Here is a 26,673-nt window from a genome sequence, read left to right on the forward strand (position 1 = left end):
ATTATGTCCAGGCTGGGACAAAGGACTCTTGTCTGCTGGAGCTAGGTGGGAATGTTTCAACTGATCACCTTGATTAGCATTTGATGGCCTGGCAGAGCCTGGAGCAATCTTTTGTTGAGAGGTGATTAGATGTCCTTGTTTGTTTCCTCTGTGTTGTTGTGCTGTTGTAATTTTGGTATTTTTTTAATACTGGGAGCCAGATTTTGTTCATTTTCATGGTTTCCTCCTTTCTGTTGAAATTGTCCACATGCTTCTTGTGGATGTCAATGGCTTCTCTGTGTAGTCTGACATGGTGGTTGTGAGAGTGGTCCAGCATTTCTGTGTTCTCCAGTAATACTATGCTGTGTCCAGGTTGGTTCATCAGGTGGTCTCTTATGGCTGACTTCTCTGGTTGAAGGAGTCTGCCGTGCCTTTCATGTTCCTTGATGCGTGTCTGGGCAATGCGGCTGCGTTTGGGGGTCCCTATGTAGACTTCTTGTCCACAGCTGCATGGGACACGGGAGACTCCTGCAGAAGTGAGAGGATCCTCATGGACAAGTTAAACATGAGCCATGTTAAACATGTGATGTGGTGGCAATAAAAGCCAATGGGATGTTGTCCTGCATCAAGAGGAGCCTACTGCCTAGATCTAGGGAAGTCCTGCTCCCCATGCTCTATTCCGCCTTGGTTAGACCACACTTGGAATAGTGTGTCTAATTCTGGGCACCACAATTCAAGAGAGATATTGACTCTAAGCTGGAATGTGTCCAGAGGAGGGCGACTCAAAGGATCAAGGGCCTGGAGAACAAGCCCTATGAGGAGCGGCTTAAGGAGCTGGGCATGTTTAGCCTGAAGAAGAGAAGGCTGAGAGGAGACATGTTAGCCATGTATAAATACATGAGAGGAAGCCACAGGGAGGAGGGAGCAGATCAGGGGTCTGGAGAACAAGCCCTATGAGGAGCGGCTTAAGGAGCTGGGCATGTTTAGCCTGAAGAAGAGAAGGCTGAGAGGAGACATGTTAGCCATGTATAAATACATGAGAGGAAGCCACAGGGAGGAGGGAGCAGATCAGGGGTCTGGAGAACAAGCCCTATGAGGAGCGGCTTAAGGAGCTGGGCATGTTTAGCCTGAAGAAGAGAAGGCTGAGAGGAGACATGTTAGCCATGTATAAATACATGAGAGGAAGCCACAGGGAGGAGGGAGCAGATCAGGGGTCTGGAGAACAAGCCCTATGAGGAGCGGCTTAAGGAGCTGGGCATGTTTAGCCTGAAGAAGAGCAGGCTGAGAGGAGACATGTTAGCCATGTATAAATACATGAGAGGAAGCCACAGGGAGGAGGGAGCAGATCAGGGGTCTGGAGAACAAGCCCTACGAGGAGCGGTTTAAGGAGCTGGGCATGTTTAGCCTGAAGAAGAGAAGGCTGAGAGGGGATATGACAGCCATGTATAAATAGGTGAGAGGAAGCCACAGGGAGGAGGAGGGAGCAAGCTTGTTTTCTGCTTCCTTGGAGACTAGGACGCAATGGAACAATGGCTTCAAACTACAAGAGAGGAGATTCCATCTGAACACGAGGAAGAACTTCTTGACTGTGAGAGCCGTTCAGCAGTGGAACTCTCTGCCCCGGAGTGTGGTGGAGGCTCCCTCCTTCTTTGGAAGCTTTGAAACAGAGGCTGGATGGCCATCTGTCAGGGGTGCTTTGAATGCAATATTCCTGCTTCTTGGCAGAATGGGGTTGGACTGGAGGATGGCCCAGGAGGTCTCTTCCAACTCTAGGATTCTATGATCTCTGGCAAACCCTCTGAAAGCCCCTAGTGACCTCCCCTGGGATCCTGACCCCCAGGTTGAGAAACACTGCAATACACAATTGCATTATATATTATTCCGCTTACATTACTTACACAATTGTATTGTATTTTGCAATTGCATTGTATGTGACTTATATGTATACCAACGATCTGGTGAACAGGATTATTTGTGTCCTAATTCTCAATTACCTGTCATTTCAGTTACTGTTCTAACGACCTCCTTTGCGGACGATTGATTCGTAAAGTATCCAAGGGTGTCCAGATAGAGAGAAATGTCAAATACGTCTGACAGTCCGTGCCTGCGGGTCCGAGACGTAGCAGACATGGCACGCCACTGAAAGCAAATCTCGACTACGTTGCATTTTCATTCGTTGTTAACGTTATTTTCCCAAGCATGTGCATTTTATCCACGTACATATTTCATAAGCATTAAAAAGAAGAGAAATACACTGCAAAATGGGAGAGGGGAAAACAAAGCACCGTTTGAGTTTTGCATATTGATCCAGGAAATACCATTTCGGTCAGTGGTTCTCAACCTTCCTTTTGCCATGACCCCTTAATAGAGTTCCTCCTGTTGTGGTGACCCCCCAACCATAAGACCATTTCCATTGCTACTTCATAACTCTCATTTTGCTACTGATATCAATTATACTGTAAATATCTGATGTATTTTCATTTACTTGACCAAATTTGGCACAAATACTCAATACACCAAAGTCTAATACTGGTGGGGTTGGGGTTGATTTTGTCATTTGGGAGTTGTAGTTGCTGGGATTTGTAGTTCACCTACAATCAAAGAGCCTTCTGAACTCCATCAATGATGGAATTGAACCAAACTTGGCACACAGGACTCCCATGACCAACAGAAAACACTAGAAGGGTTTGGTGGGCATTGGCCTTGGGTTTTGGAGTTGTAGTTCACCTGCATCCAGAGAGCACTGTGGACTCAAACAATGATGGATGTGGACCAAGCTTGGCACAGATACTTAATATGCCCAAATGTGTACACAGGTGGAGTTTGGGGAAGATAAACATTGACACTTGTGAGTTGTAGTTACTGGGATGTATAGTTCACCTACAATCGAAGAGCATTCTGAACCCCACCAATGACAGAATTGGCTCAAACTTCCTATATAGAATCCTCATGACCAACAGAAAATACTGTGTTTTCTGATGGTCTTTGGCGACCCCTCTGACACCCCCTCGTGACCCCTCCAGGGGTCCCGACCCCCCAGGTTGAGAAACAATGATTTAGGTGGACTTGAGTTGTGTCTTAAAGCTTTTAGAGGGCCCCACAAACGACCATATTTATTTTGTGTCCATTTCTTCCTAACGCACACAATTTCATATCAACTTGCCACAAAAACATGCTCTTCCCTTCGATCTCTTTTTCTCTGACTTTTTTAATACAAGCTTTCCATCCACCCAGAAGTCCAGTGTGCTCACGAGAGAACACAGATACCAATAATAAGCCCATCAAACAATGTTATTTTTTCTCCTGTCCTATTTGATATAATTCAGTTTGGACCAAGAGCAAAGCGGAGCAAAAGCGTTGCTGTCTCTATTAGGAGTGGAAATCCAATGTTGCTCGCTGAAGCCTTCTCCCCAGAGACCCCTAAATTCAGGAATATCATCAGACTCCTTGATATTGATAATTAAATAGAGAGAGGGCTATATATGGAATTATTTCGTTAAATTAGTTACAAAGAACCTTAAAACCTGGCTCTTCCGACACTATTGCTCCCCTCAACGCTTCTGTTTATTGTTTATTGTAATGTTATTTTGTTACTGTATTCATATTTTTTGATGATGTTGGTTGTTGTTCATGGTGTTGTGGCTGAGATGTTCTCTGATGTTGAAGATGATGGGATTCAGATTCCTGGCTCTTTTTCTGTGCCTCAGATCTCTGGGCCTACTTCTAGGTCTTTTTTTTGAGGTTCCCACAGACATTGCAGCAGAGTCAACACCGCGGTTCTCAGAAGAAAAGAATTTTAACGAAGGAGATAGCGAACAGGTGGGGAGGCATTTGCGTCCTTCCCACGCTGATACTGAAAGTGCAGAAAGCCTTGATAGTGACCTGACCCGGCAGGCTCATCTTGCCTGTTCATCTTGCCTGGCCGGCAGACGAGAAGCCAGCTCGGGGAAAGGTCATCGCAATGCTTTCATGTTGGTGAGAGCATAATGTTTTCATGTTAGAAAGGTATTTAGGCTTCTTGCAAATGGAGGGAAAGCATCAGTGCAACGTAGTTTATTAGCCTGAAAGCTTCATGGAATAACCTTAGCCTGGAAAGCAGCACGCTTTCTTGCATTGGGATTTCTTGCATTGTGATTCTTGGGGCAATTGTTTTATTGCTTGTACCTGGGACTCTGTTTTGAACTTTGCCTATAAGATTGTGCCTCTTGTTTTTACCTGAAGATCTTTGGAACTATATTCTGCATTTAACCTAAATCTTTGGAACTTTGCAATGCTTATTCTCTATTTTGACTTGGACTTTTTCCTCAATAAACTATAAAACTACAGTTCTTGTGTGGTGGTGTTTGGAAGCAAGATGAAGCTTACTCTGAGTTGCAACACATGGTTTGGTTTTATTTGATGTAATATGTTGTTTGGGCTTGGCCCCATGTAAGCCGCTCCGAGTCCCATCAGGGAGATGGTGGTGGGGTATAAATAAAGATTATTATTATTATTATTATTATTATTATTATTATTATTATATTTGCCTCATAAGCGGTACCTAAATTTCCTACTTGACAGATGCAACTGTCTTTCAGGCTGCAAAGGTCAACAGCAAGCTACACAAATTGGTCAGAAGAAGAGAAGGCGGAGAGGAGATATGATGAGAGCCATGTATAAATATGTGAGAGGAAGCCACAGGGAGGAGGGAGCAGATCAAGGGTCTGGAGAACAAGCCCTATGAGGAGCGGCTTAAGGATCTGGGCATGTTTAGCCTGAAGAAGAGAGGAGACATGATGAGGGCCATGTGTAAATATGTGAGAGGAAGCCACAGGGAGGAGGGAACAAGCTTCCTTTCTGCTTCCCTGGAGATTAGGAGACGAGGACGCAATGGAACAATGGCTTCAAACTACAAGAAAGGAGATTCTGCCGTAACATGAGGAAAAACTTCCTGACTGTGAGAGCCGTTCAGCAGTGGAACTCTCTGCCCCGGAATGTGGCGGAGGCTCCTTCTTTGGAAGCTTTTCAACAGAGGCTGGATGGCCATCTGTCAGGGGTGATCTGAATGCAACATTCCTGCTTTTTGGCAGAATGGGGTTGGACTGGATGATGGCCCATGAGGTCTCTTCCAACTCTTTGATTCTATGATTCTAAGCCAGTTTCCAGAGCCAGGTTTTTACCTGTTTTCTAAAAGTCAGGAGAGAAGGGGCAGTTCTAATCTTCAGTGGGAGGGAGTTCCAGAGCCGAGGGGCCACCACCGAGAAGGCCCTGTCCCTCGTCCCCACCAGGCGCACTTGTGAGGCTGGTGGGACCGAGAGCAGGGCCCCTCCAGACGATCTTAAAAATCTTGATTGTTCATAGGGGAGAATCTGTTCGGACAGGTAAACTGGGCCGGAGTTGCAATGGGTTCAAACTCCAAGAGAGGAGATTCCATCTGAACATGAGGAAGAACTTCCTGACTGGGAGAGCCGTTCAGCAGTGGAACTCTCTGCCCCGGAGGGAGTGTGGTGGAGGCTCCTTCTTTGGAAGCTTTGAAACTGAGGCTGGATGGCCATCTGTCAGGGGTGCTTTGAATGCAATATTCCTGCTTCTTGGCAGAATGGGGTTGGACTGGATGATGGCCCAGGAGGTCTCTCCCAACTCTAGGATTCTAGGATTCTATGAGCTAGAGCGGGGTAGAAATGCAGGAAATAAATAAAGAAACGATGTCCTCTGCTATGGTCGGCGCCTGTCCACTTCTTTTACTCTGGGGTAATGGAAACCCTCGCAATAATCTGATTTGAGGCCGTGAAATCTCATTTGGAGGTCCATCACTGCCTCGCTGCGATGACACAGGCCCCGTCCTGTCTCCACCAACACGAGACACGGAAAGCAATTTCCCCAGGAAATCCATCACAGGCCCAGCGAGGGGCGTGGAAAAATCAGAAAGCAATTATCTTTCAGAAGGAGATTAAAACAATATCTGTCCCCTTCCACCCTTCTCAACAACGGGGAAGGAGTGCTGAGCTGTGCATCGGGACCAAGGCCCTTAAAATACGGCTCGGAGGCGCTTCGGAGGAGAAAGTAATTAGGACACGGACACCCTCCTTCCCTTTCCTGCGGCCCGACCCAAGTGAAAGGGAATTTTAATCAATGTTGTTCCACTCTCGCATAAATAAAACATCCTTGGCCTTGTAGGATGCAAACACAGAAGACAGAACTGACACCGTGAAGGTGATTAATGCCCCGTAATTGGACCCAGGGTGGGGGAAGGGCTCCGAGGCTCGGATTAGTGGCTTCTCACAGGCTTCGGCCAGGCCTTTGTGCCCGCAACCACGTGGTTGAAGGCCGAGGCAAGGTGCAGCTTTCCTGATGAAGATGCAAAGCTACGTGAAGAAGATTGTGAAGCAAGAGGGGGTCAAAGGCGCCCTGCGGAGAAGGTACGGAGATGCCACATCAAAGAGGAGCCCCATTCCCACAGTCAAAGTCCGCTTCGGACGTGCTAATCCATCTCAATACGATACCTGTCAGTTCTCCATGTCATACCGAATTTCCAAATCATTCTGTGATTCAAAACAATGCCCATATGAGAGGAACTACGCCGGAACTGCTGGAAGGTCCACCTATTACTGACGCCGGACTTAGCACGGGTGTCCCTTCGTGGTCGCCAAATGATATCGAGCTGCTTTTAGGAGGATCTCCCCAGCCGAGGAGATCCTGAGGACCGCACCAAAAAGAGTCCTGGAACCTTGGTGAGGCCAGCGAAGCCAATTTCAGCAGCAAAAATAATTAAATAATAAATCCTCACCAAAGCGGAAGAAGTTCAGCAATTGAGATGTCTTTATTAGCGATTCAGCTGAGATCGGATGCATTGTAGGAAGAATTCCACCACAAGCATGCAGGAGCACAGTGATGCAGGCATATTTATACAATTTTTGAAAACCTAGAGTTCAAACTTCCCGCCCCGGCTCCTCTGACATTACCAATGACCAACCAGTTGGCTATGGAAGTCAACCAGTGAGACATGAACCTTTGCCAACATGAAGACATGTAGTCAACCAGTGAGACATTCCATAGATTTCATGGTCCCTGATAAGGGATGCCCAGCCTGTATTTGCAAGCTGTGAATGGCTGAATCCACAGAGACAGAATGAGTAAACAGCAAAACAGAACTTGAGCTGCAGAATTTCCCCTCATTTGTGGCCACTGTCTATCTCCTTCTCTTTTCCTCAGTTTTCACCTATCAATCACGGAGGGGGGAGAGTTACAGGGCTAGTGGGGTGAGGGGGGGGGGGATGCACGGTGCTTTTTGCAAGGTTTTCTTCCTCCTCTTCTTCTTCCAGTCTTGTGGGAACTCATTAACCATCCTCTTGTCTTCTTCTTGGCAGGAGGAAGAGCCGGGCGATGCTTCCTCCCCTGCCGCCCCCATTCCCCAGTTGGGACCCCTCCTTTCCAAACATTCCCGGAAAAGCCTCGCTTCTCCAGGAAGGATGCGGCAACCCATTTCTCCAGAGAGGAGGGCGGCTAGGATGCCAGGACCCCCCACCCCCCAAAGCTTGCATTTGCCTGCTGGATGCTATTCCCTTCCACTTTGGTGGAGGAGTCCTTGTCTGTTCCCTTATTTTATTTATTTATCCTGCCAGGAGTAAACCAAACAGTTGTATTGCACTTTTAACAAACAAACAAAGCACAAAGTTTGCAAGCTTGGTGGTTGGTTAAATGTCCTTTGACCAGTATCTGGCCCCGTGGAGTGCCTCTGATGTTGCCGCAAGGAGGTCCTCCCTTGTGCATCATGTGCCAGGGCTCAGGGTGCATTGCAGCAGGTGGTCAGTGGTTTGCTCTTTCTCCACACTCGCATGTCGTGGATTACACTTGGTGGCCCCATTTCTAAAGATTGGCTCTGCATCTTGTGGTGCCAAAGCAGAGTCTGTTCAGCGCCTTCCAAGTCTTCTGTGTGCCCAGGGGGGAGTCTCTCATTTGGTATCAGTTCTGGGTTTGAGCCTGCCACTTTTGGACTCTCGCTTGCTGAGGTGTTCTTACAAGTGTCTCTGTAGATCTTAGAAAACTATGTCTGGATTTAAGTTGTTGGCTTGCTGGCTGATACCCAAACAAGGGATGAGCAGGAGATGTCTCTGCCTTGGTCCTTTCACTATTGCTGCCACTTCCCGGCAGATGTCAGGTGGGGCAATGCCAGCTTAACAGTGTAATGTCTCCAGTGGTGTCGGGCGCAGACACCCCGTGATAATGCGGCATGTCTCATTCAGAGCTACATTCACTGTTTTAGCGTAATGAGATGTGTTCCACACTGGGCATGCGTACTCAGGAACACAGTAGCATAGCGCAAGGGCGGATGTCTTCACTGTATCTGGTTGTGATCTCCAGGTTGTGCCAGTCAACTTTTGCATGATATTGTTTCTAGTGCCCACTTTTTGCTTGATGTTCACGCAATGCTTCTTGTAGGTCAGAGCATGCTCCAGAGTGACTCCTCCCAGGGATTTGGGTGTGCTGCAATGCTCCCGTGGGGTTCCTTCCCAGGTGATCTTCAGAGCTCAGGATGCTTGTCTGTTCTTGAGATGAAAGGCACATGCCTGTGTTTTAGATGGGTTTGGGATCAGTTGGTTTTCCCTGTCATAGGCAGTAAGAGCACTTAGAGCTTTGGAGAGCTTCTGTTCAACCATCTCAAAGCTCCCTGTTTGAGCGGTGATGGCACAATCATCAGCATAGATGAAGCTCTCTGTCCCTTCTGGCAGTGGCTGGTCATTTGTGTAGATGTTGAACATGGATGGAGCAAGCGCGCTTCCACAGTGGGCATGCATACTTAGCAGCAAGGCAGATGTCTTTGTTAGAGACCCTAAATTGGGTCTTCTTAGGTCCACATCATGGGAATACATAAGGATGGAGACAGTCCCAAAAAAGATCAAAAAACGAAGTTTATTTTAGTTTCTTCATGAAGAAGATGGACATCCTGGCAGCATACGCAGATGCCACCCTTCAAGTGACTGCCGCACCCCTCCTCTTTTTCTGCTGACTTCTATACTCAAGTAATAGGTCAAGGAAAGTACTCTCTTTCCAGCCTCTCTCCCTTGACCTTTTGATGGAAAGTGCCTTCTTGTACCTGCAGACTCTGCGCTTAACCACAACCTTTGAACTTAACCACAACACAACTACTTCCTATGTAGGCTTGAACTTTGTATGACTTCTACACGTCACATCTTGTCTCTCAAAAACATTTTCCACAGAGAAAGGGCATGTTTCTCTTTTGCTGTTAATTTCATTCAAAGCCCCTTGGTTAGCATTTGCAAATTTCACTCAAATACACCTTCACTGTGTCTGGTTGCGATCCCCAGGTTGTTCTAGTCCGCTTTCACATGATATTGTTTCTAGCGCCCACTCTTTGCTTGATACTCAGGCGTTGCTTCTTGTAGGTGTGTGTTCCCTTAAGTGAGTCGTTTTTAGTGTGCCTGGTTTTGTCGCTTGCTCTGATACAATCTCCTCCTTCTTTCCTTTTTCATATATATATATATATATATATATATATATATATATATATACTCACAGAGAGAGAGAAAGAGAATATAAAAGAAAGCAATTTCCCCCTTTTAAGCCCATTTACTTGTCTTGTCAAATCCGACACTTGACACTTGCTGAGCAATTATTAGAAGGGAGAGAACAAGCGCGCGGGTGGCGCTGAATACTTAATTACTACCTTATCCAAATAGAAGGAAGGTTGCTAACATCACATCTGTGTTTTTTCCCTCTCTCTCTCCCAAGATCCTGTTGCAGCAAGCCAAGAATATCAAGGGAGGAGTCCTTCCCCCAATGAATCAGGGCGCGTTTACATTGCAGAATTAATGCAGCTTGACACCATATCTCTCTGTTACGGGATCGTGGGCATTGCAGTCCAACAAGCCAGATTGGCCACAGCGGTCCATGCCTTAGTCACACCTCGTATGGATTGCTGCAATGCTCTATATGTGGGACTGCCTTTGAAGACAGCCCAGAAGCTTCAATTAGTGTGGTGGTTCTCTACCCTCTTAATGCTGCGACCACTTACCACAGTTCTTCGTGTTAGTGACCCCCAACCATCACATTATTTTCATTGCTACTTCAGAACTCATTTTGTTCCTGTCATGAATCGTCATGTAAATATCTGATATGCAGGATGGATTTTCATTATACCCAATACCCAATATACATCAAAAATACATCAAGCAAAAAGTGGGCGCTAGAAACAATATCATATGAAAGCTGACTGGCACAACCTGGGGATCACAACCAGACACAGTGAAGACATCAGCCCTTGCACTGTGCTACTTTGCTACTCTACGCATGCCCAGTGTGGAACACATCTCACCACGCTCAAACAGTGGATGTCTTGATAACAGGATCTGACTGGTTTAAACAGTGCCTATATTTATTTTGGTGTTAGAGGGCAAATAGCTTCTAAACTGTTGACCACCAAGTCATGCTGGAAGACCTAGATGTTCCTCAACAGAATGTTTATCTAGGAACATCTAGATCCTTCTTTCATCAGCTTCCAATGGAGATCAACCACAAAGCCATGTTGGATGACCTAGAAGTTCTTAAAGAGAACACTTCTCTAGGGAGATCTAGATCCTTCTTTCATCAGCTTCCAATGGAGATCAACCACAAAGCCATGTTGGATGATCTAGAAATTCTTAAAGAGAACACTTTTCTAGGAAGATCTAGATCCTTCGATGCAATGTTTTTATCAGCTTCCAATGGAGATCAACCACAAAGCCGTGCTGGAAGTCCTAGATGTTCCTAAAGAGAACATTTATCTAGGAATATCTAGATACAGTATATATAAAGTAATTGCAATTGTTTTTAACCCAAATAATGCTTCACGAGGAACTTCTAGGTCTCACTTTGTGGTTGATCTTCATTTGAAGCTGATAAAAGAATTGCATTGAAGGACCTAGATCTTCCTAGAGAAGTTTCTCTTTAGGAACTTTCCAGGTCTTCCAGCATGGCTTTGTGGTTGGTCTCCATGGAAGCTCCTGAAAGAAGGATCTAGATGTCCCTAGAGAAATGTCTCTTTAGAAACTTCAAGTCTTCCAGCATGTGTGGTTGAGCTCCATTGGAAGCTGATGAAAGAAGGATCTAGATGTTCCTAGGGAAATGTTCTGTTTAGGAACATCTAGATCTTCCAGCATGGCTTTGTGGTTGATCTCCATTGGAAGCTGATGATAGAATTGCATTGAAGGTTTTTTCTTTCACAGGCATCTTTTTCCCCCTAAACTCAGCAAACGTGCATACATGTATTCCTGTGCGCACATGCTCTAGTCCTGTCCCCGCCCCAATGCACCACGCTGGTTCTCATTCTCAAGCTCCCTCGCTCTGACAAATCTATCAAGGGCTGCCTCCCCCCCCCCCCTTGCGCCCGGCTGACAGACCTTCAAAGCCCTACAAATTGCAGGCCCCACGCTCCACCGAGCAGCACTGATGCTCCCTGACAACTTCATGCAACGCCCTCCCGTGCAACCAGCTTCATTTCGCTTTGTGATGAATGGACCGGGCCTCGTTTCCCTCCAGTCTCTTAGGAGAAGTCCCCCCAGTCGGAAGGGAGTGAGGACTAAAATCCAGAAATACATCAACAACTGGAAGAATAAGAGAGACGGTTCAGCGTTCATGGTGGGGCCTGATGGAGAATCCCCCCCCAGTTGCTGTGACATTCCTGCCAAGCCGTATCCAGCTTCCTCCTTGGTGCCGCTGCCAATAAAAGCACCGAGATGTCACTCCATCCTGCCCGTCAGAAGCTCTCCGAAGCTCTAGGTGCCCTTACTGCCTATTACAGGTATACAAATAAAGTGCTATGTTGTTGTTCCTGTCAGCAGCCTATGATACTGTGAACCACCGCTGCCTCCTCCTGAGAAAAATGTATAGTATCACAAAGGACGACCCCCTCACCCGCCTCATAGGAAACCTGCTACAAAACAGGAGCTTCTTTGTTGAGTCCCAGGGCCAGAGAAGCAGATGGCGGAAACGGAAGAACGGCCGGCCTTGGGGGAGCGTGCTTGCTCCATCCATGTTCAACAATTACACAAATGACCAGCCACTGCCAGAAGGGACAGAGAGCTTCATCTATGCTGATGATCGTGCCATCACCGCTCAAGCAGGGAGCTTTGAGATGGTAGAACAGAAGCTTTCCGAAGCTCTAGGTGCCCTTACTGCCTACTACAGGGAAAACCAGCTAATCCCCAACCCATCCAAAACACAGACATGTGCCTTTCATCTCAAGAACAGACAAGCATCCCGAGCTCTGAGGATTATTACCTGGGAAGGAAGGAATCCCACTGGAGCATTGCAGCGCACCCAAATACCTGGGAGTCACTCTGGACCGTGCGCTGACCTACAGGAAGCACTGCCTGAACATCAAGCAAAAGGTGGGTGCTAGAAACAATATCATACGAAAGCTGACTGGCACAACCTGGGGATCACAACCAGACACAGTGAAGACATCTGCCCTTGCGCTGTGCTACTCTGCTGCTGAGTACAAATGCCCAGTGTGGAACACATCTCACCACGCTAAAACAGTGGATGTGGCTCTGAATGAGACATGCCACATTATCACGGGGTGTCTGCGCCCTACACCACTGACACTGCTTAGCTAGTATTGTACCACCTAACATCTGCCGGGAAGTAGCAGCCAATAGTGAAAGGACCAAGGCAGAGACATCTCCAGCTCATCCCCTGTTTGGGTATCAGCCAGCACGTCAACAACTTAAATCAAGAAATAGTTTTCTAAGATCTACAGAGACACTCGCTGGAACACCTCAGCAAGCAAGAGTCCAAAAGTGGCAGGCTCAAACCCAGAATTGATACCAAATGAGAGACTCCCCCCTGGGCACACAGAAGACTGGGCGACTTGGAAGGCGCTGAACAGACTGCGCTCTGGCACCACGAGATGCAGAGCCAACCTCAAGAAATGGGGCCACAAAGTGGAGTCCACGGCATGCGAGTGTGGAGAAGAAGAGCAAACCACTGACCACCTGTTGCAATGCACCCTGAGCCCATCTGCCACATGATGCACAAGGGAGGACCTCCTTGCGGCAACACCAGAGGCACGCCAAGGGGACAGAGACTGGTCAAAGGACATTTAATCAACTACCAAGCTTGCAAATTCTGTGTTTTGTCTGTTTGTTTGTTTTGTTCTGTTAGAAATGTCATACAATGGACTGGTTCCCCTGACACGACAAATAAATAAATCCTGCCCGTCAGCCATCGTGTGGCTTGTCTCTTCATCATCTTCCAGTTAGCTAGCCAAACGCCCAGCGTTTACAACCTTTCCTTTACAGCCCACTTAAGGACAAGTGCCTGCTCAGAAGTCACATTTGATACAGTTTATGGACAGTTGGTCTGTTTCAATGTAAATAAATATGGAGGGGAGGCATCAAAACACGAGCCTTGGAACGTCGTCAAGAAGAATCGGATTATTTGAGCCAGAGCTCTCGTGGATTACAGAAGCAAAGAAATCGTAATGCCTGGGGGAGTTCTCTGTTGGTAGATGATTAGCTGGCCCTGATTGCTTCTTGTCAGGATTTCCCCTGCTTTGGAGTGTTGCTCTTTATTTATTTATTTATTTATTTACTTACTTTACTTTACTTTACTTTACTTGTATACCGCAGTTTCTCAGCCTAACAGGTGACTCAACGCGGTTTACAACAAAGGTACAACAGTCAACGATATACAATTTAAAACCATAAAAGCATAATACACTATCTTGACACAACAATAACAACCCAATGCATCTCATGACTAAAATCGTGATCCAGTTTCGTCATCCATATTACCATTCCTGTAATCATCACATTCATTGCACCGATTAACCAAATGCCTGTTCGAACATCCAGGTTTTTAATCTTCTTCGGAACACCATCAGCGAGGGGGCTGATCTTACCTCCATGGGAAGGGCGTTCCACAGCCGGGGGACCACCACAGAAAAGGCCCTGTCTCTCGTCCCCGCCAGCCGCACCTGTGAAGCAGGCGGGATAGAGAGCAGGGCCTCCCCAGAAGATCTCAGGGTCCTGGCGGGCTGATAGGCCGAGATACGTTCGGATAGGTAGCTTGGGCCAGAACCGTTTAGGGCTTTATAGGCCAACGCCAGCACTTTGAATTGAGCCCGGTAGCAGATCGGCAGCCAGTGGAGCTGGTGCAGCAAAGGAGTTGTATGCTCCCTGCGCCCCGCTCCAGTTAGTATCATGGCTGCCGAGCGTTGGACTAGTTGGAGCTTCCGAGCCGTCTTCAAAGGCAACCCCACGTAGAGAGTGTTGCAGTAGTCTAAACGGGATGTAACCAGAGTGTGGACTACCGTGGCCAAGTCAGACTTCCCAAGGTACGGGCGCAGTTGGCACACGAGTTTTAATTGTGCGAATGCTCCCCTGGTCACCGCCGAAACCTGGGGTTCCAGGCTCAGCGATGAGTCCAGGATCACACCCAAACTGCGAACCTGCGTCTTCAGGGGGAGTGCAACCCCATCTAACACAGGCTGTAACCCTATACCCTATACACAGTTTATTTACTGTGATGATTTTAGAGGGTATTTTTTTCAAGGCAGATCTTGAAACTGCCAGGCGAATCAAGATGGCCAATTAAAAAATTCACCCCAACCTCCAACAGACAAGAGTTCTTTCTCCCAGGGCCAACTAACACCTCCCAACAAAGGATTCCCCCAGGCAGCAACCAGCCACACTTTGAAGCTGCAAGGCCATTCAATGCTAATCAAGGTGGCCAATTGGAAAATTCACCCCTACCTCCAACAGACAAGAGTTCTTTCTCCCAGGGCCAACTAACACCTCCCAACAAAGGATTCCCTCAAGCAGCAACCAGTCACACTTTGAAGCTGCAAGGCCATTCAATGCTAATCAAGATGGTCAATTGAAACATTGACCCCTACCTCCAACAGACAAGAGTTCTTTCTTCCTCCCACCCTGGGCATCATCCCACAGATATATCAACCCCACTTTCCTAGTTGCCAATAGGACTCACAACCTCTGAGGATGCCTGTAATAGATTCAGGCAAAATGTCAGGAGAGAATGCTTCTGGAACATGACCACGCTGCCCGGAAAACTCACAGCGAGCCAGTGATTCCGGGCAGGAAAGCCTTCGGGAATATAGAAATAACACCGGTCGGGAATAGATATCCTTTGATCCGAAAGAAAATGGTTAGATGGAGAGAAACGGCAATCACAAAAGAATGCCATCGAGGGAAAAGGACATTAGATCCACTTTGTGCAAAATTGTCTCCTTTTTTAAACAAAAAGACCAATCAAGAATTTCTGATTCAGAAATGCAATCAGCCAACGCGTTTCCCCTCCTCTCATTTTCTCTCCTCTTCTTCAGAGCTGATTGCTTGAGGGTTGGGTATCCCACGCCATGAATTTTGATTTCCCATTTTTTCCCTGAATTGGAGAAAATGGCCTTTGAGCGAGATGGGGTTTAATGTATTGTTGAGTGGGGTTGTTAGCGAGATTGGGGTTCCCTCCCTGAGACACAAAAGGCAATCCAAGGGCTGTTGAGGAAGGCAAGCCCACCCGGATCTCTCCAAACCTTTTGTTCCCGGGTGCATTCCGCTTCCATGTGGTTCTTACCCAGAAACATTTTATTTCCCTCTTAATTCAGCATGCGCTCAGAATTTATTTTAAAAAATCCATCTTTCTAAGGAAAGCTTTTCCTCCAAAATAATACTATGATTCTTAAAATAATAATAATTAATATCCAGGTTCACAAACTGGCGTAGAATTCTCTCCATATAATATAAAAAACAGACCAACAACCAAACAAAACACAAAATTTGCAGACTTGGTATTCTATTAATTGTCCTTTGAACAGTAGCTGTCCACTTCAAGATGCCTCAGGTGTGGCTGCAAGAAGGTCCTCCATTGTCCATGTTCTGGGTTTGAGCCTGCCACTTTTGGACTCTTGCTTGCTGAGGTGTTCCAGCGAGTGTCTCTATAGATCTTAGAAAACTATGTCTAGATTTAAGTCATTGGCGTTCTGGCTGATACCCAAACAGGGGATGAGCTGGAGATGTCACGGCCTTGGTCCTTTCGCTATTGGTTAAACAAATCATACCATTGTTGCTGTTATTATTATTACTACTATTATTATTTTTATTTTTATTTCTACCCGCTTTATGTCTCCCAAAGGAGACTCATCTGTTTTTTAGGATGTTATTTGCCATCACCTGTGACTCTATAAATGAGAGACCTCCAAGGATGAATCTACACTGCTGAATTAATGCAGTTTGAAACCACTTAAACTGCTATGACTCAGTGATATGGAATCCCGAGAGACTTAGTTTTACAAGGTCTTTCGCCTTCTCTGTCAGGAATTACAAAACTGGGTTGTTGTAGGTTTTTTCAGGCTACATGGCCATGTTCTAGAGGCATCCTCTCCTGACGTTTCGCCTGCATCTATGGCAAGCATCCTCAGAGGGAGTGAGGTCTGTTGCAACTAGGAAAAAGGGTTTATATATCTGTGGAATGACCAGGGTGGGACAAAGGGCTCTTCTCTGCTGCAGTTAGGTGTGAATGTTTCAACTGACCACCTTGATTAGCATTTGATTGCCTGGCAGTGCCTGGGGCAATCTTTTGTTGAGAGGTGATTAGATGTCCTTGATTGTTTCCTCTCTGTTGTTTTGCTGTTGTAATTTTAGAGTTTTTTAATACTGGTAGCCAGATTGTGTTCATTTTCATGGTTTCCTCCTTTCTGTTGAAATTGTCCACCTGCTTCTTGTGGATTTCAATGGCTTCTCTGTGTAGCCTGACAAATTACAAAACTGGCTGTTTCCCATCAAAAAGAAAACCAAGCATCGTATGAAATTATATTCCTACAATATAGGAATACAAGGTCAACATGGTTGGATCTTGAGTGTTTCCATTATTGCGTTGCGAAGTTGGAAAGATCAGCATTCCCCATTTTGGATCTTATACGTTTTCATTATTGCAAAGTTGGAAAGATCAACGTTCCCCATCCAATGGTCCAAAGATCCCTCTGTTTCAGCTATTTCCTAGACACCAGTTTCAGAAATCTCATCCAAACCCTGTGTGTTTCTCCTTCCCGTGTTCTGTGCAGCTCGTTTCTCTCCTTGGTAAACAAACACACTTTGGGAATCCAATGGATATTTCTTTCCACGGCAACCAGTTCTGGGTGTCGCTCCCAATGACTCTCGGATGTGGAGGAGGCTGCGCACCGGAGCTTAGTCCCCGATTAATCTGCTTCATGCTCAAAGCTCTCTCTTTTTTTCCCCCTGGAGCCTCATGCTGGAATAATCCCAAACATACACACGGAAGCCACTGTTGTGCTCATCTCATGAAATGCACACGCAAAGCCCTTGCGCCTCGCTCAGCCTCTCCAGTCGTGCCGAAGAATACATTACAGAGACCGTGTGAGGAACTTTCTCGCGTCCTCTGTCCTCCGTCTTCGGTAACACATTCTGTGCCTCCACACCACCAAGACAAGAAACAAAGATTGCATCTACACTGCAGAATGAAAGCGATCTGACACCCCTTTGCCATGGTTCAGTGCGATGGGATTCTGGAGACAAATGCAAGAGACTCCACTTAGGCAGGAAAAACGAAATGCAAAGATACAGAATGGGGGATGATGAGGCCTGGCTCACACCCCTCTATTCTGCTTTGGTTAGACCACTTTACCTGGAATATTGGGTTTGCTACCTGGTGCATATGAGAGGTACCCTGCAATTTGAGGTACAAAGAAAGGCTGAAACTAAGACAAGTCAAACCTGTATTTTGGACTTTAGGAGAGGTGATTTCAGAAAAATGAAGGAAACACTGAGCAGCATTCCGTGGACACAGATATAAGGGAGATACGGATGGATGGGAATTCCTCAAGAATTCCTCAATTCCGCAATTGCAAACCGTGCCAACATAGAGAAAAAATAGGACAAGCGCAAAGAAGCCAGAATGGATGTCCAAAGAACTTCTAACTGTGCTAAAACACAAAAGAGACATGCACAAGAAGTGGAAAAAGAGAGAAATCACCAAAGAAGAATTCAAACAAATAGCCAACACCTGTAGGGAAAAGGTCCGCAAGGCTAAAGCACAAAACGAGCTCAGGCTTGCCAGGGACATTAAAAACAATAAAAAAGGACTTCTTTTCTTATGTCAGTAGAAAAAGGACAGAATAGGGGACAATGCCTGGCTCAAGAGCAGTACATGTGAAAAAGATCTTGGAGTCCTTGTGGACAACAAGTTAAACATGAGCCAACAATGTGATGTGGCAGCAAAAAAAGCCAATGAGATTTTGGCCTGCATCAAGAGGAGCATAGTGTCTAGATCCAGGGAAGTCATGCTCCCCATTCTCTATTCTGCTCTGGTTAGACCACTTTACCTGGAATATTGTGTCCTATTCTGGGCACCACAATTGAAGAGAGATATTGACAAGCTGGAATAGTGTCCAGAGGAGGGTGACTCAAATGATCAAGGGTCTGGAGAACAAGCCCTATGAGGAGCGGCTTAAAGAGCTGGGCATGTTTAGCCTGAAGAAGAGAAGGCTGAGAGGAGACATGATGAGAGCCATGTATAAATATGTGAGGTGAAGCCACAGGGAGGAGGAGGGAGCAAGCTTGTTTACTCCTTCCTCGGAGACTAGGACACAAGGGAACAATGGCTTCAAACTCCAAGAGGGGAGATTCCATCTGAACATGAGGAAGAACTTCCTGACTGTGAGAGCCGTTCAGCAGTGGAACTCTCTGCCCCGGAGGGAGTGTGGTGGAGGCTCCTTCTTTGGAAGCTTTGAAACAGAGGCTGGATGTCCATCTGTGGGGGGTGATTTGAATGCAACATTCCTGCTTCTTGGGAGAATTGGGGGTTGGACTGGATAATGGCCCACCAGGTCTCTTCCCACTCTTTCATTCTAGGATTCTATGAACATGAAGAAAAATTACTAAATAACAAAACCAATAAAAAAACATAGACCCTCCGCATCTCATTATCCGATTCCATCGTCCAAATCCCATCGGTCTTAGCCAGCTTATCATGTAAAGAAACACTGGGATGAGATGGTGGACGATGCATGCCGTGCATGAAAATATGGTACGCAGCGTTAAAGAAGTGGACATCTTGCTTAAGGCGGATATTTCCATCCTGACGTATTCGGGCACGGCTCTCGGCCCCGTTTGCGGCTTCTTCTTCCTCCGTGACAGTTCAGCTCTGTGGCCATAAATATGGCAAGCCGGCATTGTTCCCATTCCTCACCCGCGGCTCCGCCTGACACTTTGACGGCCTTTTACAATAACTACCGCTCACGGCTGATTACTATCGATTGCCGTTTTCTTTGCGTCCAGCAGACGCTCGGCAAGCAAAATCGGGCCATAGCAATCATCCTCCATCACAGCCGGGAAAAAGCTCTCACGCTGGAGACCCAAGCCAGTGACTTTTTATTCTGATGATGTATGAGGGTTGAATGACAAGTAATGCCTCCACCTTCGTTACTTGGGTTTGGGTGGGAATGTTTTAATAAATCAAACGCAGAAATACTCCTGAGAACGTGCTCTTTAACAACCACTATTCACTTCTCCACATGATCACCAGACAATTGGATACGTTTCTGCCAACGATGAACACGTTTTCTGAAATTGTCACCAAAGAAGTTGACACTCTGTATTGTCGAAGGCTTTCATGGCCGGAATCACTGGGTTGTTGTAGGTTTTTTCGGGCTATATGGCCATGGTCTAGAGGCATTCTCTCCTGGCAAGCATCTATGGCAAGCATCCTCAGAGGCAGGAACCCCCAGTGGCGCAGTGGGTTCAACCCCTGTGCTGGCAGGACTGAAGACCGACAGGTTGCAGGTTCGAATCCGGGGAAAGGTGGATGAGCTCCCTCTATCAGCTCCAGCTCCTCATGCGGGGACATGAGAGAAGCCTCCCACAAGGATGATAAAAACATCAAATCATCCAGGCGTCCCCTGGGCAACATCCTTGCAGACGGCCAATTCTCTCACACCAGAAGCGACTTGCTCCTGACACGACAAAAAAAAATCCTCAGAGGCAGTGAGGTCTGTTGGAACTAGGAAAAAGGGTTTATATATCTGTGGAATGACCAGGATGGGACAAAGGCTGGTGGGGACGAGAGACAGGGCCTTCTCGGTGGTGGCCCCTCGACTCTGGAACTCCCTTCCACTGGAGATCAGAATCTGCCCCTTCTATCTTAACGTTCAGGAAACAGGTGAAAACTTGGCTTTGGGGATCGGCATTCGACGAATGAGCCCTGATCCTGTGATATGGATGGATGACGACGAATAATGACTTTGATGACGACTGACCACTGTAATTATAGGATTGTATTTGGCTATTTCCATGTTTTAGTGTGATTTAGAATAGGATGTTTTAATGACTGTCTGTAATACTGATGTTGGAAACCGGCCTGAGTCCCTTGAACGGAGGTGAGAAGAAGACCGGGATACAAAACTGCCAAATAAATAGATAAATAAATAAATAAAATCTCAATTTCTAAACCAAGGAGGCGGTGTTGTCCATAGCCACCTCCAAGGTCATGTGGCCACTATCAGGACTTCGTAGAGCATCGTTACTTTCCCTGCCGGGACAGTACCTATTGATCTACTCACATTTGCATGCTAGGTTGGCAGGAGCTGGGGCTAATAGCGGGATACTCCACCTCAGACATCAGAAGAGCTGCAAGACCAAGAACAAGCCACGAGAATAAAGACGAAGATCCACCCAGAGGAAAAGTGTTCCTGCCAGACATCAAGGGAACCACTGACCGCAGAGGGAAGCTGAGGAGGAAACACAACATACAAACGATCTCCAGACCCACCAAGAAAATCCAACCAATGCTCCGTTCAGCAAAGGACAAGAGGGATCCTCTCACCTCCGCAGGAGTCTAACATTGTATACCATGCAGCTGTGGACAAGAAGTCTCCAGAGGGACCACCACACGCAGCATTGCCCAGACACGCATCAAGGAACATGGAAGGCACTGCAGACTACTTCAGCCAGAGAAATCAGCCATAGCAGAGCACCCGATGAACCAACCTGGACACAGCATATTATTTGAGAACACAGAAATGCTGGACCAGTCTCACAACCACCATGTCAGGCTACACAGAGAAGCCACTGAAATCCACAAGAAGCATGTGGACAACGTCAACAGAAAGGAAGAAACCATGAAAATGAACAAAATCTGGCTACCAGTATTAAAAAACTCTAAAATTACAACAGCAAAACAGAGAGGAAACAGGCAGGGACATCTAATTACCTCTCAACAAAAGTTTGCCCCAGGCACTGTCAGGCCATTGTATGCTAATCAAGGTGGTCAGTTGGAACATTCACACCTAGCTCTAACAGAGAAGAGTCCTTTGTCTCACCCTGGTCATTCCGCAGATATATAAACCCTTTTGCCTAGCTCCAACAGGCCTCACTACCTCTGAGGATGCTTGCCAAAGTGCAGGCGAAACGTCAGGAGAGAATGCCTCTAGAACATGGCCATACAGCCCGAAAAAACCTACAACAACCCAGCGATTACAGCCATGAAAGCCTTCGACAATACATAGTATTTTCTGTTGGTCATGGGGATTCTGCGTGGAAGGTTTGTTCCAATTCTATCATTGGTGGGGTTCAGAATGCTATTTCATTGTGGGCGAACTATAAATCCCAACAACTACAACTCCCAAATGGCAAGATCTGTTTTCTCCAAACTCCACCAGTGTTCATATTTGGGCATATTGAGAATTTGTTCCAAGTTTGATCCAGATCCATCATTGCTTGAGTCCACAGTATGGGTATAGGTGAACTACAACTCCAAAAAAAACTCAAGGTCAATTTCCACCAGACCTTCCCAATATTTTCTCTTGGTCATGGGAATTCTGTGTGCCATGTTTGATTCAATTCCATCATTGATGGAGTTCAGAAGGCTCTTTGATTTAAGATGAACTATAAATCCCAGCAACTCCAGCATTACCAAATGACAAAATCAATCACCCCCAACCCCACCAGTATTCAAATGTTGGGCGTATCGGGTATTTGTGCCAAATTTGGTCCAGCGACTGAAAATACATCCTGCATATCAGATATTTACATTACAATTCATAACAGGAGCAAAATTACAGTTATGAAGAAGCAACTACAATAACATTATGGTTGGGGGTCACCACCACATGAGGACCTGCACTAAGGGGTCGCGGCATTACGAAGGTTGAGAACAAGTGCGATAGATAGATCTCCATGGGAAGCCCATATGCATTACGTACAACCTCATAAATGCATTTCTAAGCCACTTGACAAAAGATGAATAGAAGCAAAGGCATCTGACTTACTCTTGAAGAACCATCCTCAAAGTCCAGCTTAGGGCTGTCTTCTGGAGACGGGAGGTGGAGACTGGCATCGCTTGGCAATCGCCGCAGCAAAACTGGTGAGGACGACAAGGACGATGGCAGAGATACCGATGCCCTGTCATGTGATGGATCGTCCATTTCTTCTGGAGGAGCTTCGTGATGAGGAACAGGAGGTTGGGTGAGCAACTGGTGAGAAGACAAAGAACAAGTTCTAGAACGAGGCTTCTTCATGGTATAAAAGACCAGTCTTTTTATATTTAGGATTATCTGGGTGAAGAGTGGTCAAGGGTTCTTCCAGATGTTGACCATAAGGCAGTGTTTCTCAACCTGGGGGTCACGACCCCTGAGGGGGTCATGAAGGGGTGTCAGAGGGGTTGCCAAAGACCATCAGAAAACACAGTATTTTCTGATCATCATGGGGATTCCATATAGGAAGTTTGAGCCAATTCTATCGTTGGTGGAGTTCAGAATGTTCTTTGATTGTAATGAACTATAAATCCCAGCAACTACAACTCCCAAAAGTCAAGGTCTATTTTCCCCAAGATCCACCAGTGTTCACATTTGTGCATATTGAGTATTTTTGCCAAGTTTGGTCAAGATCCACTATTGCGTGAGTCCACAGTGCTCTCTGGATATAGATGAACTACAACTCCCAAACTCAAGGTCAATACCCACCAAACCCTTCCAGTGTTTTCCGTTGGTCATGGAAGTTCTGTGTGGCAAATTAGGTTCACATTTGTGCATATTGAGTATTTGTGCCAAGTTTGGATGAGTCCACCATGCTCTCTGCATATAGGTGAACTCCAACTCCCAAATGCAAGGTCAATACCCACCAAACCCTTCCAGTGTTTTCCGTTGGTCATGGAAGTTCTGTGTGGCAAATTAGGTTCAAATCCATCGCTGGTGGAGTTCAGAATGCTCTTTGATTGTAGGTGAACTATAAATCCCAGCAACTACAACTCCCAAATTACAAAGTCAATCCTCCCCCAACCCCACTAGCATTTACATGTGGGTGCATTGGGTATTTGTGCCCAGTTTGGTCCATTGAATGAAAATACATCTTGCATATCTGATATTTACATTATGATTTATAACAGTAGGAAAATGACAGGTATCAAGTAGCAACAAAAACAACATTATGGTTGGGGGTCACCACAACATGAGGGGCTGTATTAAGGGGTCATGGCATTAGGAAAGTTGAGGATCACTGCCATAAGGTCACATCGGAATACCTAAAGATTCCTAGAACATCTCTCTCTGGAAATCTCTAGGTCCTCCAGATCTGACCAAGAGTCATTCTTGGTCAGATACAGTCATTCTGGAGGACCTAGAGACCCCTAGAGTGGGCTGACTGTACATACATTTCAGTTCCTGTGCATAATGTCATCCTTTACATCATGAATATTTCCTATTGTTGTTGTTGGATGCCATCAAATCATTTCCAACTTAAGTTAGCCCTAAGGGTTTTCTAGAGCTCATCCAAGGTCACCCAGTGGGTTTTCATGGCTGAGTGGGTGCATATACTCCATAGAATTAATTTGGTGTGACCTCAATTTCACTACCATTGCTCAATGCTATGAAATCCTTGATGATGTAGTTTGCTGAGGCACTGATGTGGTTGGGCAGAGAAGGCTGGAGATCTTGTCAAACAACATCTTCCAGGATTCAATTCCATATCAGTTAAAATGCACCCTATGTTTGTGTAGAATTACCCTATACATGCTGAGATATCTCATGATGTTTCCTGTATATCTCATAGTTGGGTGCGATCTCCAAGATATCTCATGATGTTTCCCGTGCATATCATACATGGATCCCATCTCCAAGATATCTCATGATGGATTCCATATATATGGTACTTGGGTCCCATCTCCAAGATATCTCAGGATGTATTCCATATACATGGTTCTTGGGTCCCATCTCCAAGATATCTTATGATGTATTCCATACATATCGTACTTGAGTCCTGTCTCCAAGATATCTCATGATGTATTCCTTATATATCGTATTTGGGTCCCATCTCCAAGATATCTCATGATGTATTCCTTATATGTCGTATTTGGGTCCCATCTCCAAGATATCTCATGATGTATTCCTTATATATCTTATTTGAATCCAATCCCCAAGATATCTCATGATGGGTTCCCTATGTATTGTACTTGGGTCCCATCTCCAAAAAATATCATGATGTATTCCATATATATGGTACTTGCATCCCACCTCCAAGATATCTCATGATGGATTCCATATATATGGTACTTGGGTCCCATCTCCAAGATATCTCAGGATGTGATATCATACATGGATCCCATCTCCAAGATATCTCATGATGTATCCAATATATATCATATTTGGGTCCCATCTCCAAGAAAGCTCATAATGTATTCCATATGTATTTGGATCCCTTCTCCAAGATATCTCATGATGTATCCCATATGTATTGTACTTTGGTATTGTACATATCTTATGATGTATCCCATATATATCGTATTTGAGTCCCATCTCCAAGATATCTCATGATGTATCCCATATATATTTTATTTGAGTCCCATCTCCAAGATATCTCATGATGGATTCCATATATATGGTACTTGGGTCCCATGTCCAAGATATCTCATGATGGATTCCTTATATATCGTATTTGGGTCCCATCTCCAAGAAAACTCATGATGTATCCCATATATATCGTACTTGACTCTCGTCTCCAAGATATCTCATGATGGATTCCCTATGTATTGTACTTGGGTCCCATCTCCAAGATATCTCATGATGTACCCCATATGTATTGTACTTGAGTCCCATCTCCAAGATATCTCATGATGTATCCCATATATCGTATTTGAGTCCCATCTCCAAGATATGTCATGATGGATTCCATATATATGGTATTTGGGTCCCATCTCCAAGATATCTCAGGATGTGTTCCGTATACATCATACATGGGTCCCATCTCCAAGATATCTCACGATGAATCCCATATATATCATGGACAATAATGCTGATGGAGTTCAATGCTCCAGCAACGATGTCATGCCAATTCCTTTTTCCCTTCCCAAGAAACGAAATGTTGTGACAAAAATTCACTCTTCTCCTAACCTGGGGGGTGTGGGGTTCCATGCTGAATAAAAGCGAAGTGGAAGTTTCTGAGGTGGAGACTGGATAGACCAAGCGAGGGACCTGCAGAGACTGGGAAGGAGACAGGGAACTGGTTTCCTCTCCCTCGGGCAGCTCCTCCGCCTTGGTGGGAGGCAACGGCGAGAGGCGGCGGGGCGTGATGGGCCTCTTCCTCTGGGCCACTGGTCGGTGCTCGTGGAAGGACACGGTGAAGGCCATCCTCCCGCAGTGCATGGCCAGATCGTCTGGACCCACTCGCAGCAGCACCAGGATGTCGCTGTAGCCATACACGTCTTCGTCTCGGCCGGCAAACAGGTTCATGCGCGGCTGGTTGGTGCGCGGGTAGATGGCAAAGAAAGCCTCGCCGGCCTTGATGGCCCCCTTCAGAGAAGACCCACGGAGGCGCAAGGCTTCGATGCGCAGGCGGGCATCGTGGTTCTTGTCGTTCTTGCAGAAACCTGTTTGTGAAATGAAAACCAAAAAGGTAAGGACAGTTATCCCTCCACATTTGCAATTGTGACTTTTATAGATTGGATTCTTCACAGGTTTGATTAAAATGTTATCACGAGGAATCTCTAGGTTAATGTCTCTCATCATAGGGGGTCGGGACCCGGGGGGGGGGTCATGAAGGAGTATCAGGGGGGTTGCCAAAGACCATCAGAAAATACAGTAATATTCTGTTGGTCATGGGGGACCCCCAAGGTCATATCTCTTGGTCATGGGGGATGCCTGGCTCGAGAGCAGTACGTGTGAAAAAGATCTTGGAGTCCTCGTGGACAACAAGTTAAACATGAGCCAACAATGTGACGTGGCGGCAAAAAAAGCCAATGGGATTTTGGCCTGCATCAAGAGGAGCCTAGTGTCTAGATCTAGGGAAGTAATGCTACCCCTCTATTCTGCTTTGGTTAGACCACATCTGGAATATTGTGTCCAATTCTGGGCACCACAATTCAAGAGAGATATTGACAAGCTGGAATGTGTCCAGAGGAGGGCGACTAAAAGGATCAAGGGTCTGGAGAACAAGCCCTATGAGGAGCAGCTTAGGGAACTGGGCATGTTTAGCCTGAAGAAGAGAAGGCTGAGAGGGGATATGATAGCCATGTAGAAATATGTGAGAGGAAGCCACAGGGAGGAAGAGGGAGCAAGCTTGTTTTCTGCTTCCCTGGAGACTAGGACGCAATGGAGCAATGGCTTCAAACTCCAAGAACTCCTGGTGGGTTCATAGGCAGAGATGCGGTCAGATAGGTAGCTTGGGCCGGAACTGTTTAGGGCTTTAAAGGCCAACG

The 26,673-nt window shown here is 46.1% G+C and overlaps 1 protein-coding gene across 1 annotated transcript in view; it reads right to left on the minus strand.

Moving 5' to 3' along the window:
• The window catches only part of CCDC33 (coiled-coil domain containing 33), a 183,742-nt gene extending 158,034 nt beyond the window's left edge, over window positions 1–25,708 (minus strand). Inside the window, exons 1-3 of the mRNA XM_067471185.1 lie at window positions 25,370–25,708; window positions 22,256–22,459; window positions 730–735 (exon numbers count right to left, since the gene is read on the minus strand). Of these exons, the coding sequence (XP_067327286.1) occupies window positions 730–735; window positions 22,256–22,459; window positions 25,370–25,708 (549 nt within the window). The remainder of the gene's footprint in view (window positions 1–729; window positions 736–22,255; window positions 22,460–25,369) is intronic.
• Window positions 25,709–26,673: the final 965 nt, after the last annotated feature.

The sequence above is a fragment of the Anolis sagrei genome, chromosome 9, assembly GCF_037176765.1.
Source record: "Anolis sagrei isolate rAnoSag1 chromosome 9, rAnoSag1.mat, whole genome shotgun sequence".
NCBI lineage: Eukaryota > Metazoa > Chordata > Lepidosauria > Squamata > Dactyloidae > Anolis > Anolis sagrei.